This window comes from Bombus vancouverensis, chromosome 14 (genome assembly GCF_051014615.1).
Source record: "Bombus vancouverensis nearcticus chromosome 14, iyBomVanc1_principal, whole genome shotgun sequence".
Taxonomy (NCBI): Eukaryota; Metazoa; Arthropoda; class Insecta; order Hymenoptera; family Apidae; genus Bombus; species Bombus vancouverensis.
In genome coordinates, this window is record NC_134924.1 from 134,276 (window position 1) to 149,227 (window position 14,952).

At 44.3% G+C, this 14,952-nt stretch overlaps 1 protein-coding gene across 1 annotated transcript; it reads left to right on the top strand.

Moving 5' to 3' along the window:
- The first annotated feature begins 2,780 nt into the window (after positions 1-2,780).
- LOC117158175 (uncharacterized) lies at positions 2,781-6,138 on the top strand. Its single transcript, XM_076624464.1, has 4 exons — positions 2,781-3,010; positions 3,753-3,937; positions 4,012-4,564; positions 6,108-6,138. The coding sequence occupies exons 1-4, from the start codon at positions 2,781-2,783 to the stop codon at positions 6,136-6,138; spliced, it is 999 nt and encodes a 332-aa protein (XP_076480579.1).
- The last annotated feature ends 8,814 nt before the right edge of the window (positions 6,139-14,952 follow it).

Below are 14,952 nucleotides of genomic sequence, written 5' to 3' on the forward strand. Positions count from 1 at the left end.
GTTGACACGGGATATATTGTCGTGTCCAATTTCGGGCGTCCTTGTTTATGGACGACCAGACGAAACGCGTCGTCACCAGGTTTTGAGTGGCACGTATCCCTGGATGGGAAAGTCCATGGAGCGAATTAAATACATCGCGCCGCAAGGATTTCGGTACGTACGGTCGTACAAAGTCACCCGGTACGTCGCAATATATTTCTACGTCGTGATCGGGGAAACGTATTTTCTTTAACCGTAGCGCGGATGTACCGGAGTTGACGATGTTGCTTAGTTCTTTGTCGGCTTCTTGCGCGGCGGCGAGAGCTCGATGGTCCACAGACTTTCCTATCGCTTCGATGCGTGACAGAGCGTCGGCAACGTTATTGTCTAACCCCCTGATATATCTTATGTCGGTGGTGAATTGTCCGATGTAATCTAGTTGCCGGAATTGTCGCGGCGAACACTTATCAGGATCTTGGTTGAACGCATATGTAAGGGGTTTATGATCGGTGTAAATTATAAAATTTCTCCCTTCTATGGCGTGTCGAAATCGCTTTACCGCTGTGTACATAGCGAGTAATTCGCGGTCGTACGCGCTGTACTTTCGCTGCGCGGAGTTCAACGGTTTGGTAAGGAAATCTAACGGCTGCCAAGAGTCGTTGACGCGTTGCTGGAGGACCGCTCCTATTGCATAGTCGGATGCGTCTACCGCGAGGCTAACAGGTGCGCCAGGTATCGGATGCGCTAACATCGTGGCGTTAGCGAGGGCGCGTTTCGACTCGCGGAAGCTAGCTTCGGATTGCTCTGTCCATTTGATGGGCGCGTTGCCCTTTCTTCCTCCTTTTAATAGGTCGTTTAGGGGTTGAAAAATTTTTGCGGCCCCCGGTATGAAACGTCGGTAGAAATTAATCATACCGAGGTACCTGCGTAGTGCTTTAACGGTCCCGGGGAGCGGTACTTCTACAATAGCGTCAACGCGTTCGGCTAGCGGCTTTATCCCGTCGGCGTTTACGGTGTGTCCCGAGAATGTGATTTCGTTCACACCGAATTCGCACTTTACTGGGTTGATGACTACGCCATACTCGTTTAAGCGTTCAAACAAAATCCGAAGGTGTTCGCGATCTTGTTCTTCGGTTTCGGATGCGATTAAGAAATCATCTATGTAAGCGAACACGAAGTCCAGACCACGGGTAATTTCGTCAACGAATCTTTGACACGTTTGCGCGGTGTTTCGAAGCCCAAACATCATGTTGGTTGCTTCGAAAAGTCCGAAAGGTGTCGTGATCGCGGTTTTCTTAACGTCTTCTGGCGCGATCGGGATTTGGTGGTAAGCGCGGACAAGGTCGATTTTTGAGTAGACACGCTTACCGTACAGATGTTGCGCGAAATCTTCGATGTGTGGTGGGGAGTACCTGTCGGATATGGTGCGAGCGTTCAACGCACGATAGTCACCGCATGGTCGTAGACTTCCGTCCTTCTTTGGGACGACATGCAGGGGTGATGCCCATGGACTCTTCGATGGCCGCATCACTCCTTGCTCGATCATTGCTGCAAAATCCACCTTGACTTGCTTGAGACGATCCGGTGCGAGACGTCGAGGTTTACTGTAGACGGGTGGCCCGGGTATGGTTTCAATATGGTGTACCACACTGTGTTGGATTTTCTCTAGTCCGAAGGCCGGTGGACGAGTTAGATCCGGAAACTTCGCCAAAAGTCGATGGTAGACCGATTCGCCGATTACGGTTTTGTTGGATATTTCTTCCGTCGTGGCAGCATATCCCCTTGATGATAATTGGGTTGTCGTGTCGAGGAGTCGTTTGTTTCGCGGGTCCACGAACAACCCATAATGGCTTAAAAAATCTACGCCTATGATAGGCGTTTGAACGTCAGCAATTACAAAGTTACACTTGAAGGCTCGTCTTAGGGACAGGTTAAGGTCAATCGCAGTGGTACCATACGTTGCGATGCGCGTCCCGTTGGCCGCAAATAGTTCGTACGCGTTTTTCTTGACGTGCCTATGGATTTTACTGCGGGGGTATACGCTGATGTCGGCGCCGGTGTCTACGAGGAAAGAGATCTTCGTTCCCTTGTCCGTAACGAAGATGCGGCGGGATCTCAGGCCGTCGTCGTCTGCCGCGTCTACGGACGGCTGGTCTCGTTTCCCGACTTCCACGTGCATGGGAAACGACAGCTCCTCGCGCGTTCTCCGAACTTTGCATGATAGAAACACAGATTGTGGTATCGCGAACGCGAGCGTGATCGTGATCGTGGTCGACGATGATTAATGATGCTCAACGCGTTCATCTGTGCCTGCAACTGTGATATTCGCTCGCTCAACACGTTGATTGCGGCGGCCATTGGTTCGTATACTCCAGCGTTTTGCGCTGGTGGGTCCATTACTGCCGTTACTCGGGCGGTGCGCTGAAAATCCTCCGTGAATTCTTCAGCGATCAGGTCCGCCTGCCGCAATAACCTTTCTGGGTCCGAATCGTCGACTGCCGCGAGGATACGCCTGATGCGGGCGGGTAATCGGTTCCTCCACAGCGTGAGGGTAAAATCATCGGGCGTGGAGGGGCTGGAGAGTTTTTTTTAAATGTTGATAAAACTGGGATGGCTTTCTATCTCCCATCTCCTCGCTTTCCACCAACTTCTTTATCCGGGTCGCGTCCGTATCGGATAATTTGCGAATGAGCGCGTGTTTTAATTTCTCGTAGCGTCCGATGTCTGGAGGGTTCGTCATCAGGTCTTCGATGTCCTGGAGCTGTTGACCGTTGAGGCATTTTGCCAGCGTCACGTACTTAATGGTGTCTTCCGTAATTCGCGCTGCCTCGAATTGTCCCTCCAGAAGGGCAAACCATGCCGCCGTGTTCGTGGGCAGCAGTGGAGACATGCTGATCACCTGGCTGGCTATGGTTCCCTGTGTATTATTTTCCATCGTCGCGGTGCACTCAAAATCGGTGGTTAAAAACAATAGCACTATCACGGTCACCTCTTTCACTAAATATCACGTTAAATCACGTCGGGGTCACCAGTTTGAGGTGGTATAGTGATAGGTGTGTAAGGAACTACTCTTGGTGTTTTTAACGAACAATAGTTTATTTAGAACTAATCAACAATCAGAGTTAACAATTAACAATTAACAATTACACTTAACAGACAACTGGTAACAACTAACAAATAACGATAGACACCGAGAGATCATTCGACGCGTTGCTATGCAAATAGTACCGAGGAGTTACACATTTAATGGCGTAAGGCAGACTGCCTGCCCTTTTGTTTCGGATCGCGCAGATTCTTCCCTTCGTAGCCCATCGATATCCCCCACTAGCGTGCATTCATTAGATGTGCCGCCAGTGCTGGCACGTGTATGCTCTTCCGAGAATTCGGCGGAAAGAGTGTGAAGATATCGATGGTACATTGGGCACGTCGGTGTTGCGCTTTGGCGGCGTCGCGCTTTGCATCCGGGGCCGTTGAAAAGTTCCGTGTCCCGTGCCGCCACAAATTATTCCATGCCTTTGTTAGACAAAGCGTTCATCCCGTGAGCGCGGCTACGTTCGGCGACTGACTGTCGCCTCGAGCCCAAGCTCATTATCACAACTCTCGAACAATTACAATCGGATTGAATAACTACAATTGTCCAATTACAGCTATAGTAGACTCTAGGTTACAATGTTGCGGGATTATCCAAAATTCCAAGGGCTCCGGTGTTCTTTCATCTCCGACATATATAATATTGTTATATCAGTAAATACGTTATTTCCGTTGGTTTGTAGGCATGTTTTTGGATTGGCAGCTGCAATAATTAAAGATATGTTTGAAACTATATATGAAGCATGTCCATCAGCACTATTGAATTCTCTAAATGATGATGTTACACCACTTTGCATTGCTGCTATGAAAGATGATAAAAATTTATTTTTCAGATTCATAGAATCAGGATTTAATGTTTCAATATATAGTAAGATATTACATTTTGTTTAAAATTGATACGATTACGATGCATGATTAATGCATGCATTAATTTTCAAATAGATGACTATACTTACAGTATGATGACGCTGTCAATAGTACTAGAAGTAAAAAACTTGGCAAAATATTTTAACACACAAGATTATTGGAATGGTAACTCAGATAATATTCTTATAGAAAATGAACCAGATAACAAGGACTGTTTAAGTCTTTCCAAACTTGTAAATGAAAATAATAGTAATAAGTCTCCTTTAAATGTTCATAAGATACCGATAGTTACATTTGATACTACAATGTGCAATAATGTCAACTGTAACAACAATGCCATAAAAGATCCAAATGAACTTTCAAAACCTTGTGCATTAAGTTTAGAGACAAATCATTCAGAAGGTGTTCGGAGTTGTTTAATTTCGCTCACCTTGACTTGCAATCTGAACGAACTATTACCTACTTCTCCAAATATATATGTTTCACAAAATAAACATAATGAGAGAATGAATTTGAATATAGAAGATGAAACAAAAGATAAACAATTATTTGTAAATGAAGATGAAGATGTAATAATGCTAACTTGTTCAAAAAGTAGTAAGAATGTAAGCGAACTACCTTTGCAGAGGTATGTTAGTTATTACTCTATATTATATAGAAAACAAATATGATATTTTATTGTAACTGTTTTTATTTTAATTCAACTATTTTATTTTAATTGTTTGCAAAGATTACAGTCCAAATACGATTATTGCAGAATTTGACAAGTAACCGTGGTAATTAGATACTCGAGGAGCTAATGACAATGATCCTAGATTCGATAACGAATCCGCGGTCAACGGGACAGCGAATTGACTTTCCGTCAAATTCTGAGTTGGACTTTATATTAAAACGTGGAATAATCACTGCTCGTAGAACGTTACTTAAATCGTCGATGAGATCGTACGAGAGAGTGTCTCTCCGGCACGGTGATGCTGCAGAGGAAAAACTATAATGGGGTGTGTCTAAGGGCACGAGATCATCGGATAGCTTTCGTTCGGAAAAGTGAGAGAAATTGACGTTGCTGTTAATTGGTGAATTTCCATGTTGGTGGTTAGAAAAAGATGCTGGCCCTCCTTGAGGGAAAGTTGCTAACGGGAAGCGTCGTTCGTTAAAAAAATAGATCTCCCCTATCTTCTCGTAGTTGGGCAAAGACTGTTTGTTTGTTCGGAGGACTTTAGATAACTAAATCTTAATATTTATAACGGCCCTTAGGCTAGCTGAACATGTACTGTGGAGATGCGTCGGCATCTGGTAACCATCATACCCGATAGGGTCTGCGTGTGGCGAGCCACGGGACAGAAACCGTTGAAATGTTTACTGTCGCGTGCCGCTACAACTATTTCTTTTAAGGAGAGCTATAGAATTACTCCATACCTCTCTTAGGTAAAAACGTTCGCCCCCTGATCGCGGCTACGTTCGGCGACTGGTTGTCGCCTCGAGCCCAAGCCCATTATCACAAATCTCGAACAAATACAATCGGATTGAATGGCGACAATTGTTTAATTACGCCTATGGTAGAATCTAGATTACGGTGTTAAGGGGTTTTCCCGAAGTTACAGAGGGAAGGCTTCGATGTCCTTTCATCTCCGACATATATATGACGGGTTATCATTACAGTTAGGTGCGTATAATAGATCTGCCCGTGAATTGGCCATCGTTGTTATGTACTATAGATGATATCTTACTGATACAAATGTAATTACTACAGAGTTTAACAAGTAATACCGGCGATGAGATAATCGAAATGTTGGTGACAATGAATTTAGATTCGATAACGAATCCACGGTCAACGGGATGAGGAATGCGATTTGATCCACGGTTCTGGTGTGACTCAACGTACTTGTCCACAGTACAAGTAGAACTTATCTGACTAAATCTCAGTCCAAGTGGAACTGCCCTTACCCCGCGCATTCTACATAGTTTTTGTATTTGTTCATTAATCATTGCAAAGCGATGCTAATTTAAGATCTATGTTAACACAACACATTCTAGATTCTAGACCATACAAATTTTCTTTTGAAATCTATGAGTGATTTGATCTAGACTAATAACTCATCATGGGACATCATAGGATATCGCAGGAATATCATGGGACATGATAGGGACATTATGGGACATATGTGTTTTAGTTACTATAAAATAGATATACCTAGGCTATAACCTACAACTTATTACATAACCTTCGTAACCAGTTCGCTGTGGAGTGCCGAAGGGTGCAGGCGTGTCTCTGGTACCCAGCGTGGTCCAAGAACAACACGTGTCGCCCAACCGTCGAAAGTGAACACAGCCAAGTGTCCCCTACCCTTTAGGGAGAAGAAAATCCCACGCACCTAACCCCAACCCGAATACTAGCCTCATAGCCTCACGACTAGTTATTCATTCCGAATTAACTAGCTCGATGATGGCCCAGCAATCGCGACCAGGCTCTCCGGAGCAGACTCGCAGCTACCCCGCGCTACCTCCCCCGTCGCAGAAGTGTAGCAGAACTCTTCGCACCAACGACGCTAATACTACCAAGAAACGGAAAATAGAAACAACAATACAAATAAACACTCACAACAGGTTCGCCGTATTGGAATCCTCAAACGACGCCATGGAAATCGTAGAACCGCCACCAAACCAACACTCACAGAGAATCCCCCCTCCCCCACCAATATTTGTGGACGACGTCATCGACATACAGACAATGATCAAGTCCCTAGAGAGAGATATCTCCAAGGAGGATTATAACCTTAAGATAAGTAACAATAAAGTAAAAATACTGCCGACGAACCCAGAAGCTTACAGAAAACTCACCAAGGTACTCAGGACCCTGAACGCCAACTTCCACATCTACCAACTCAAACAAGAAAGACCTTTTCGAGTGGTTCTACGCAACATCCACCACTCAGCAGACATAGACGAACTCAAATACGAACTATCAAAACTCGGCCACGAAGTCATCAACGTAAGTAATATAAGGCATAGAGTCTCGAAAGACCCGTTATCCTTATTCTTCCTAGACATAAAACAAAAGCCGAACAATAAGGAAATCTACAACATTAGTCGCCTAATGAACGCGATAGTAAAGTTCGAACCACCGATTGTGAAAAAAGAAATAGTGCAATGCAAAAGGTGCCAAAGGTACGGTTATACGCAGAAATACTGCAACCATACTTTCCGCTGCGTTAAATGCGCAGGCACTCACTCCACTGACCAGTGCGCCAAATCACCGGAAACCGCAGCGACATGCATCCACTGTCAAGGGGACCATCCTGCCAATTACAAAGGCTGCTCAGCCTATAAAATACTATACACGAACAGGTACCCTAAGCTCAGAGCGAAAGAGGTATCCAACCAAACACCCAGCCCGCTGAAATTCTCGACTACCCCAATCCCCTCAACCAACTAAACACCCAGTCCTACTAAATTCATCGCCACCTCAACCTCCTATGCTCAAGCAGTACAAGGCATCCAAAATAACCCGAACAGCCAAAGGAATCTTCCCCAAAACAGTGTCCCCAACCAACCTAACACAGACAACTTCTCTAGGCTTGAAAAGCTAATAGAGAAACAAACAGAGCAAATAAATAACTTGCTATCGCTACTAACACTCATCGTGGAAAAATTAATACGCCCCGACGCAAAATAAAACCAAGGCGTATAGCTCTTTGGAACGCCAACGGTCTAGCGCAACACAAACTTGAACTAGAACTCTTCCTAAAACACCATCAAATCGACGTAATGCTCGTATCGTAAACCCACTTCACCGACAAAAACTATCTAAAAATAAATGGTTACAAATTCTACCATACCCAACACCCCAGCGGAAAGGCCCACGGTGGCACCGGAATCATAATCAAAACAAGTATTAAGCACTACGAAATTCCATCATTCCAGAAAGACTACCTCCAAGCAACAAACGTAGCAATAGAAGACTGTCATGGTACAATCACCACTTCAACGGTATACTGTCCTCCCAGACACTCCATCGCCAAAGAAGACTTTGATAACTTCCTGGACACCCTGTGCAATAGATTCATAGCTGGAGGAGACTATAACGCCAAGCACATCCAATGGGGCAGCAGACTGGTTACAGCAAGAGGCAAAAACCTCCTAAACAGCATAATAAACAACAACCTCAACTACCTCACCACATACGAACCCACATACTGGCCCACTGACACCAACAAAATACCCGACCTTCTCGACTTCTTCGTAACTAAAAATATCTCATCAAGACACGTCCAGATCAACTCTTCGGCTGATCTCTCCTCTGATCATTCTCCCGTGATAGCAAACAGTCAGTTCAACAATTATCGAGAATACACCTAATGGCTCCATTCACAACCAACACACCAACTGGCAGCTCTTTAGAGAAGTCTTTACACACTCAACTTCAGCCTTAACTTCACTAAAAACTAAGGAAGAAATCGAAGCAGCCACGGAATACTTAAACACGAGCATAATAAACGCCATCCACCTCTCCACACCGACAAAGACGTCCATCAGCAAACAAGAATATCCCCAATACATATTTAAAAAAATAGCAGAAAAACGTAGACTAAGAAGAGTATGGCAGACCCATAGAACACGCAAACATGCCAAACGCAAACTAAACAACGCAACTAGGAAGCTATCCAAAACCATAAAAAATTACAAAAACGACTGTTTCCAAAAATATCTCGCCAGTTTATCCCCTACAGCTGACTCCAACTACTCACTATGGAAGGCCTCCAGGAAACTCACGCGCCCCCCTCAAATAATCCCTCCAATCCGCCGTCCGCAAGGTGGATGGGCGCGTAGCCCTATAGAAAAAGCCGACCTGTTTGCTAAATACTTGTTTAAAGTATTCAAACCCCATTCCCCCAAAGCCGCCGCGGACGTTACTGAATACTTGCACACTCCCTTCCAAATGTCCCCTCCTATCGAACCCTTCACCTCTGCAGAGACTATAGAAACAATCAGTCGCCTAAACCCCAAGAAAGCAGCAGGACACGACCTAATAGGCAATAAAGCAATCAAGGAACTTCCCATAAAAGGGATAGCACTCATCACATCGATTTTTAATGCTATCCTTCGCCTGGAACACTATCCTAAAGCCTGGAAAATCTCATTGATTACCCTCATCCCTAAACCCGGTAAACCGATATACGAAACCAGCTCCTATCGCCCAGTCAGTCTTTTACCTACCCTGTCTAAACTATTCGAGAAGATGCTCACGAATCGACTCCTTCCACTCCTAGAGAACTTGAAAACACTCCCAGATCACCAATTCGGCTTCCGAAAACAACATTCAACAGTAGAGCAAATCCACCGCATAACCCATACGATCAGCCAAACACTCGAAAAGAAAAAATATTGCTCAGCGGTTTTCCTAGACATCCAACAGGCATTCGACAAAGTATGGCATGAAGGGCTACTATACAAGCTTAAAAAGATCCTACCTCACCCCTACTACTCCATCCTAAAATCCTACCTAATCAATAGACAATTCATGGTTAAATGCCTAGACGCCACTTCCGCAACATTTCCGGCATACCCCAAGGTAGTGTCCTCGGACCCCTACTATACTCCATCTACACTGCCGACCTATCTATATCAAACGAGATAACAATAGCAACATTTGCTGACGACACAGCGCTACTAGCTACCCACGCAGACCCGGTAATAGCCTCATCCACTCTCCAGCGAAGTCTCGACTCCATGGAAAAGTGGTTTCATAAATGGGGCTTCAAAGTTAACGAAAAGAAAACCTCACATGTAACCTTCACGCTCCGAAAACAAACCTGCCCCCAGGTCACCATCAACAACACAACAATTCCTAGCAAGGACTCAGTCAGATACCTGGGTATGACCCTGGACAGGAGACTAACGTGGAAGAAACACATCTCAGATAAAACGAAGCAACTAAAGGACAAACTAAAAAAACTCTATTGGCTCACGGGCCGACGCTCCAAACTAAACATACAGAATAAAATTACCCTCTACAAGACCGCAATAAAACCTGTCTGGACCTACGGAATCCAACTATGGGGAACAGCAAGTAACTCCAACATCGAAATCCTTTTTTTTTTTTTTTAACGTGGAGAAATCCTCATGGACACCTGCTAGCGGGTATTGTCGGACTCTTACCGACGGTCGTCTGTCCTGACGCCTGAGTCGAGATGCACCCGGGATCTCTCCCGAATTACTACCGGTTACCCCCGGGCGTCTATCTCCCTGTCGTTATTGAAGGGAGGCTTCCGTGGGCCGTTAGGGGGGGACCACACCTCCTAACGCCTCTTCCTGGTTCATCACGCTCCTACGGTGGCTGCGGCGGCGCCGGTGGCGGCGTCGCGCCTCTCTGGCGCGTGGTGTTCTTCCGATGTTGTTGTTGCGTCGTCCTCGAAGGATGCCGCGTTCTCACCCTGTTTCTTTCCGCCCGCTCCTTCGCAAGTATCACCTGCTCGCAGAAAGTGCGAACGGCGGCGAACTCCCGACGCCCTCTGAGCATGGCCTCCACCAACGCTTCCGGGGCCAACCTCTCGCCGATCTTGAGCTGCAGGACGCGTCGCTGTTCCGCCCACGCCGGGCAAAACTCCAGCGTGTGTTGCGCCGTGTCCTCCTCTTCCTCGCAATGGTGACAGGTGGACGTCACCTCTCTGCGGATCCTCAGCAGGTACTCGCCGAACACTCCGTGCCCGGTGAGCAATTGTGTCACCCGGAATGTCAGCGGTATCCCGCCTCGCTCTCTCCAGGCGTCCCAGTTGGGAAGCACGGCGCGAACGGCTCGGTGCGGCCGCGCGGCGTCCTCTTCCAGCAGTCGAGAGCGCCATCGCTCCCAGATCTCCAGCTTGGCCTCCTCCCGGGAGTTCGGGGATAGCGGCCCGTCCGAGCTCGAGCCCCTCAGGTGTTCGTACACCCGTCGGAGCGCCAGGGCCTGCATCTCGAACGGGGGCGACGCCGCCAGCACGGTCGCCGACGCGTATGTCACGTAAATTTTTAGGGTTGGTTGGTGAAAATAAAATATAGTTGAGTCGTAACACAACTATTAACTTTGTTTTAATCAACCTTTATTATGAATTCAGCAATCACAATGTAACACGCACTGAATTAACATAAATCACAATTCACTCCAACCACGTTGTGTAAGACTTAGTTACAACAATACATTAAGTACGCGACTTATAAGGGTAGAGACCGATATAGATATGTTGACTATTCTAAGGATACAGAATAAGTGAAGTTTTACTGACGATACTGTGTCTGAGGAAAGCTAGGGGTGGGGGTATCTAAGGACAAGGGACGGAATTTACGACAGGAAATACTCGCTTGGTCCGAACGACCTTAACTATAAAAATGCCAAGGCCCCTGGTGGGCACTTAAGACTATTGAGGGTGCGCGCCAAAGACATGCAGACATCTGGGTGCCATCCTGTCCGTGGTGTGTGGCCTGGTCTCTGATGTGAATTGACGTTACACGTACGACGTCGTCCTGTACCCCCTGGTGATGCGAATGGCCGTTGTCCTATGCAGTCTCCTCAGCGCGATCAGGCTGCGCCGGCTCGCCGCCAGGTCTTCCGCCCACACCGGGGCCCCGTACAGTACTCGGGACCGGATCACCCCCTCGTAGAGTCGACGGACTCCCGCTCCTGCTCCGCCTGCGGCAGGAGGCCGCACAGAGCGTTCGCCGCGGCCGTCACCCTCAACATCGAAATACTACAACGATTCCAATCGAAAACGCTAAGATCCTTAATAGACGCACCTTGGTATGTTACCAACGAAACCATCCATCGCAACCTCAAGATATCCACAGTCAAAGAGGAAATAGCAAAATACAGCGACAGATATAGCCAAAGAGTCAACAAACACCGAAACCCCCTAATCACTGGACTACTTGACACGACGGACCAGATTCGCAGGCTGAAGAGGCACTACCCGCTAGACCTAAAAGCTAGATTCATTTAGTTATCCAAACTAAGCATATGCACTTACCTATAATACCTACGAATTATACCTATCTATAACAAGCATTAACTTATTGTAAATAAACAGCCATGTCACTGCGCCACGCCAGAAAAATTACTGAAAATTCTCAACGCGAGAATTGATTGTAATTTCAACAAATAAATAAAAAAAAAAACCTTCGTAACCATCTATGTAATCGTTCTGTACCTGAGAGAAAGATATTGCGTCATGAATGATACTGTCAAATTGGTAAAGATCCATGAATTATTGTGCGACAAATAGATATTATGTTCATACCTAAAGTAAGAGATCAATGTGTGTAACATTCGACGTCAAAAACGGAGTAGAAGGGGAGTTTCGTTATCAGCATAATCTAGACAGTTGCGGGGGTGTGTGAAACCCAAGGCTACAATGAAGTATTCCGGATAGTTGCATTTCTCTGACATTTTGTATGAACAAAGTACATTGGATATAAATCCAATGTAAAAAACAAATGTGTGCAGCATTTGACGTCAAAAAAGGTGTGCAGAACGCGCGTTTCGTTGTCAGGATATCTCAGACAGGTGCAGAGATGTGCGAACTCGAGTGCTACAATGAACCATTTTAAATAATTGCAATCCGCGGCAATCTGTTTATGCTTAATGTCAGAAGCTTACGTACCATTCGGTGTCAAAAATGGAGTATTGCGCGCATTTCGTTATCAGAATACGCCAGACAGGTGCAGAGTTAAAATGAACGGGGCTGTCTTTATGCCTAAGGTAAGAAACTAATGTGTGTAGCATTTGCCATCAAACAAAGTGTGCAGAACGCACGTTTCGTTGTCAGGATATCCCAGACAGGTATGGAGATAAGTGAAGTCAAGGACTATGATGAACTGTTCTAAATTATTGTTTTCATATGTAAGGTAAGAGATTTAACGTGCGCGTCTTACGGCATCAAAAACGGAGTATGTTTTGTTTGAAACGTTCAACTTGGATAGCTGGAACCATCCTGACGAGGATGTACAATGGTTGTCTGGTAATGAGTGCAGTTTCACGGATCACGCAAAGGAAAGTCTTTTTATTAACAATTTTTGACACTCTACTTGTTACGTCCCGTGATCCAACCATATATTCTAATCCATTGTTCGGTCAAGATGATCACTAGCTGTTTAAACATATTTGCTCGGACACGCAATAATCCCAAGGAACCATTAATTGCCGTCATAAGATACAATGCATACTTCAAGTCGAGATGCTCCCTTGAGTTATTACTCATTATGGCCAAACATGAGATAAGCGGGTTTTCCCATGTACGATATTCGAAGGCCGCTTCCACCCGCGAGCGACCGTTGGTGGGGGGGGGGCAGCCAGCACCCATCACTAGTTTTCCTTCTCGACATCACCGTCACCGAACATCACTTGCTAACAACTCTTCGGTATAAATAAAATACTTGCTATCTACTCTTCAGTAAAAACACTCCTACATTTATCACACGCAACATTCGTAGAATTCGTAGTATTCAGAAGTTGTTGGAAATAAATAGTGATATTATAATTGTTGACTCAGTGTTAATATCATTCAAATTACCTTTACTATCTTAATCGAAATTGGGGATCGGCTGATTTGTGAGGTCGATTATCGTATCGAGACGAGAACTTACGACTCTCATTGACGCGTTATACTGCAAATACATCTCCCTGCGAATACGGTCGAACACTATTAACACTCCGGACACAATAATCACCATAATAAGCGCGGCCGCTATAATATCCTAATTCGGCAGGCAATGGAGCGATAAAACGGTTATTGTTAGCGATTGACAAATGTGATAAGCTCGTGGTGTTCGTTCAATGTCTCGCAAGAAGAAAAATATGAACTATTGCTGTACAGTAATACATATATTGTGTGATAGTGTGTCTAATCTGAAATATTGTAGAAGTAAAGAAATCTATACTTCGTTGTGATTATAGGATATCCTGTTTTATATTTTATTTATAATTCCATATAAGATTTTAGCTTTAATCCAAATCAACACTACTATATTGAATCAATAACATCGTACGTGACATGGGCGTACAAATGATAAGAAGTTCCGTTGATCCCCGAAACGTGGAACACGAAAAAGCATTGCATGTAATGTCTATTGCTATTCTGTACCTCGTCCGTGACATAAGAAATACATTGATTTTTGTCGAGGTCGGCATTTCAGACGTTTCAGGACATAAGACGAGATAAAATATTTATTTGGGTATTTTCCCATGTAACATCAGTGTTATTAACCTTCCTGTATACGGGACATCGCATTGATGTTAGAAGTAATTAAATTTTGCGGTGCTGCCACAGGTGAGGAATTGTTACATAGCCAATGAAAGCACCTAAAAATACATATTTAGACATAGAAAAATAAATAGATTAGATTTGAAATTATAAATATTTTCGGTGTGTCTTGAATGTTTAAATAAAAGCAGTAATAGCAAAATGTGATATAAGAATTGAGAAAGAATCGGTGCGCAAGATGTGTTCCATTAAGTGGCGCAGGATATTACAGAAAAATACATGCAATGTTAAATACTTTTATTACACATATGCTGTAATCACTATTATATTTGTAATGTAGTTATAATATTTAGATAATATCCTTACTTCTCTATACAAAAATAATTACAATAATAATCGTTATTGGCATAGGCAAAATCGTTATTTATTGAAATTTATTGAGCACAATTATTTTTTTTTTTCTTATTTTACACAAGTAAACCTATATTAAAAGTCATTTAAAATTATAAGATCTTAATTATCTCTTATACACATACATACACACGTTTATAGATGCGTATGCTTGTATGTCGTGTATATTCATATTTAAATTCATTCTGTAATACCTACAACGCATTCTAACAATATATCAAAGTCTTTTATTACACTGGTAATATGAATTTTTGACAAAATACTGAATATTTCTTCTTCTCTCTTTCTTTTCTCTTCCACTGTTTGTCGCTTTCTTGCCATTTCTTCTACTTCTGTCTTTCTTCTTTTGTTTACCACCATTATGTTCATTCGTTAT